Source organism: Guillardia theta, assembly GCF_000315625.1.
Source record: "Guillardia theta CCMP2712 unplaced genomic scaffold GUITHscaffold_18, whole genome shotgun sequence".
Lineage (NCBI taxonomy): Eukaryota > Cryptophyceae > Pyrenomonadales > Geminigeraceae > Guillardia > Guillardia theta.
Window position 1 is genome coordinate 705,685 of NW_005434656.1, and position 2,427 is coordinate 708,111.

At 53.3% G+C, this 2,427-nt stretch overlaps 2 protein-coding genes across 2 annotated transcripts in view; one reads left to right on the top strand and one right to left on the bottom strand.

The window, feature by feature from the left end:
* The window catches only part of GUITHDRAFT_67887 (hypothetical protein), a gene marked incomplete at both ends in the record, with an annotated part of 2,055 nt that extends 1,016 nt beyond the window's left edge, over nucleotides 1-1,039 (top strand). Inside the window, 5 exons of the mRNA XM_005836356.1 lie at nucleotides 422-491; nucleotides 547-591; nucleotides 641-736; nucleotides 811-915; nucleotides 965-1,039. Of these exons, the coding sequence (XP_005836413.1) occupies nucleotides 422-491; nucleotides 547-591; nucleotides 641-736; nucleotides 811-915; nucleotides 965-1,039 (391 nt within the window). The remainder of the gene's footprint in view (nucleotides 1-421; nucleotides 492-546; nucleotides 592-640; nucleotides 737-810; nucleotides 916-964) is intronic.
* An 8-nt stretch (nucleotides 1,040-1,047) lies between these two features.
* GUITHDRAFT_85790 (hypothetical protein) lies at nucleotides 1,048-1,739 on the bottom strand. Its single transcript, XM_005836357.1, has 3 exons — nucleotides 1,641-1,739; nucleotides 1,260-1,589; nucleotides 1,048-1,206 (listed from the first exon to the last, which is right to left on the bottom strand). Exons 1-3 carry the CDS (start codon nucleotides 1,701-1,703, stop codon nucleotides 1,120-1,122), a joined length of 480 nt encoding a protein of 159 aa, XP_005836414.1. The 5' UTR covers nucleotides 1,704-1,739; the 3' UTR covers nucleotides 1,048-1,119.
* Nucleotides 1,740-2,427: the final 688 nt, after the last annotated feature.

Below are 2,427 nucleotides of genomic sequence, written 5' to 3' on the forward strand. Positions count from 1 at the left end.
TCTGACGAGACAAGACTTATATGGATCAGTGTGTGCTGCTGGCGTGTTAAGTCGATAGCTGTAAGAACTGTACCCACAGTGACGCATCATCCGTTGTTAGGCTCCTAGAAAATATTATAACAACCCCTTAGTAGTAGGAAGCGAGAAAGACATGCATCGAGTATGTCGCTCGCTCGCTCGCTTAATCGCTCCATCTCTCTCTCTCTCTCTCTCTCTCTCTCTCTCTCTCTCTCTCTCTCTCTCTCTCTCTCTCTCTCTCTCTGGCCCTCCCTCCCCCCTCCCTCTATCTCTATCTCTATCTCTATATCTATCTATATCTATCTATCTCTATCTCTATCTTCCTCCTCCTCCCTCTCTCTCTCTCTCTCTCCAACACGTTGGTATGATTGTTTGCCTGACGTTGTTGTCTTCCTTGGATCAGCTGTGCGTTCGTTGGAGACTCCTTGTTCGCTCTCGGATGTGGCAGGCTCTTCGAAGGTACATTCCCGCAGGTGTTTCCTCCTTTTCTCTTACGCCAACAGCACTTGTGTGACAATGGCGTGTCAGATGTACGACTCCCTTCAACGCCTTGCAAGTCTACCCGATGACACGGTAATTGAGCGAAGGATGGACTTGCGTTTGAATACTTGTATCCTCTCAGGTCTTGTACTGTGCCCACGAGTACACCATGAGCAACGCGAAGTTTGCCTTATCAGTGGAGCCCGGCAACCCGATGCTGCAGAAGCGATTCGAGCAGGTTTGTCTCCTCGCTTTCTCCCCGTTGCAGCCTTCCCGGACTGCCCTCCTTGCTTCTTATAAGCTTCTTTCCAGATCAAAAAATTGAGGGAGGTCGGCAACCCCACGGTGCCTTCGCTCCTCTCAGAGGAAAAGGCTACCAATCCCTTCCTCAGAACGAGCAGCCCTGAGATACGAAATGTTGGAGTGGAGGTTGCGGAAGGCATGGGGCTGACTCTTGTGCTCGCAGTCATTAAAGCTGTCGCCTGACGCTAAGGACGTCGAAGTCTTCGCTGCCATTCGCAAGGCTAAGGACAACTTCTAATGTTGGTGTATCTGTGAAGTGAGGAGGTCGAAACTGGTCGGGATCCCCCGCTTTTATGCCGCACATTCATCAAAACAATCTCATTCAGATGCAAGCATCTCTGCATAGTCTTCGTAATACACCTTGTTCGTCTCCGGGTCAACGGCAGCTATTATCATCTCCTTGACCTGTCGAACGCGTCAACGGCGAGATGTCTGCCGGCTCTATGACTGGTTCTCACCTCCTCTTCTGAGAACTTCTCGCCATAGGACGTGATGAGCCGCTCGAGCTCGTCGGCTTCAAGGTACCCCTTCTTGTCGACGTCCAGCGCCTGAAACGCCATGAGGATTTCGTCCTCGGTGTTGCGCTTGTGACTCATGGCCTCCTCCGTAAGGAGCCGGACGGCGAGTGCCTCGAACTTGTCGAAGACGATGAATCCCGTCGGCTCCTCCTCCTCGATCTCGTGGATCCACCTCTGCAGCTGCTTCTCTGTGGGAAAGATGTTGAGGGAACGGATGATGGTCCCCACCTCGCGGACGTCGCATGCCCCCCTCCCCTCCCTGTCAAACACCTGTGACGAGTCACATACAGCAGCCAGCTCGACATTATGGCGGACAGGCACCTGGAATGATTCTTTGATCTTCTTTCTTAGTTCAGCATGCTCGTCTTCACCAGCGAACGCCATGGTGTTGTCCCAGCCTGCACTCCTTTCTACTTGCCTGCATGTGGAATTCTCAGAAGGATGCTCGAGACCATAATCGTTCTCTCCACTGGTCTCTTCATTCTTCATTGTCTTTTTCTCCCACGGATACTAAATTCAACCTTGTAATAATCCTTCTCGTCCTCGTCCCTGTCCTCCTCCTGCTCCCGCTCCTCCTCCTCGCCTTTCTCCTCCTCCTTGTGATCCCACTCCTGCTCCTGCTCCCCCTCCTGAACCTGCTCCTGCTCCTGCTCCTGCTCCTGCTCCTGCTCCCCCTCCTGAACCTGCTCCCCCTCCTCCCTCCTGCTCCTCCTCCTCTCCATCCACATCCTCCTCCTCCTCAACCACCACCACCACCACCTCATCATCATCATCATCATCATCATCATCAGTATCCTCCTCCTCCTCCTCCTTTTCCTCCTCCTCCTCCTCCTCCTCCTCCTCCTCCTCATCATCATCATCATCACCGCCGCACATCAGGCGTGTAGACGTGACCGCCTTTCCGTCGCAACATGTTGATCTCTGCTTTGAGTGCCTCCATCTCCCTCGCCTGCAGCTTCACCAGACTGACGAGCTGCCGCAACCAGTCAGTCTCGCCATCCCCCCCCCCGTAAAGTTGTTGTCTCACCTGTTCCCTCTCAGCTTTCACCTTCTCCTTTGAAGGTCCGACTTCTGCCACCATGCGAGACTGTGTGGAGTTGAGCTCCTT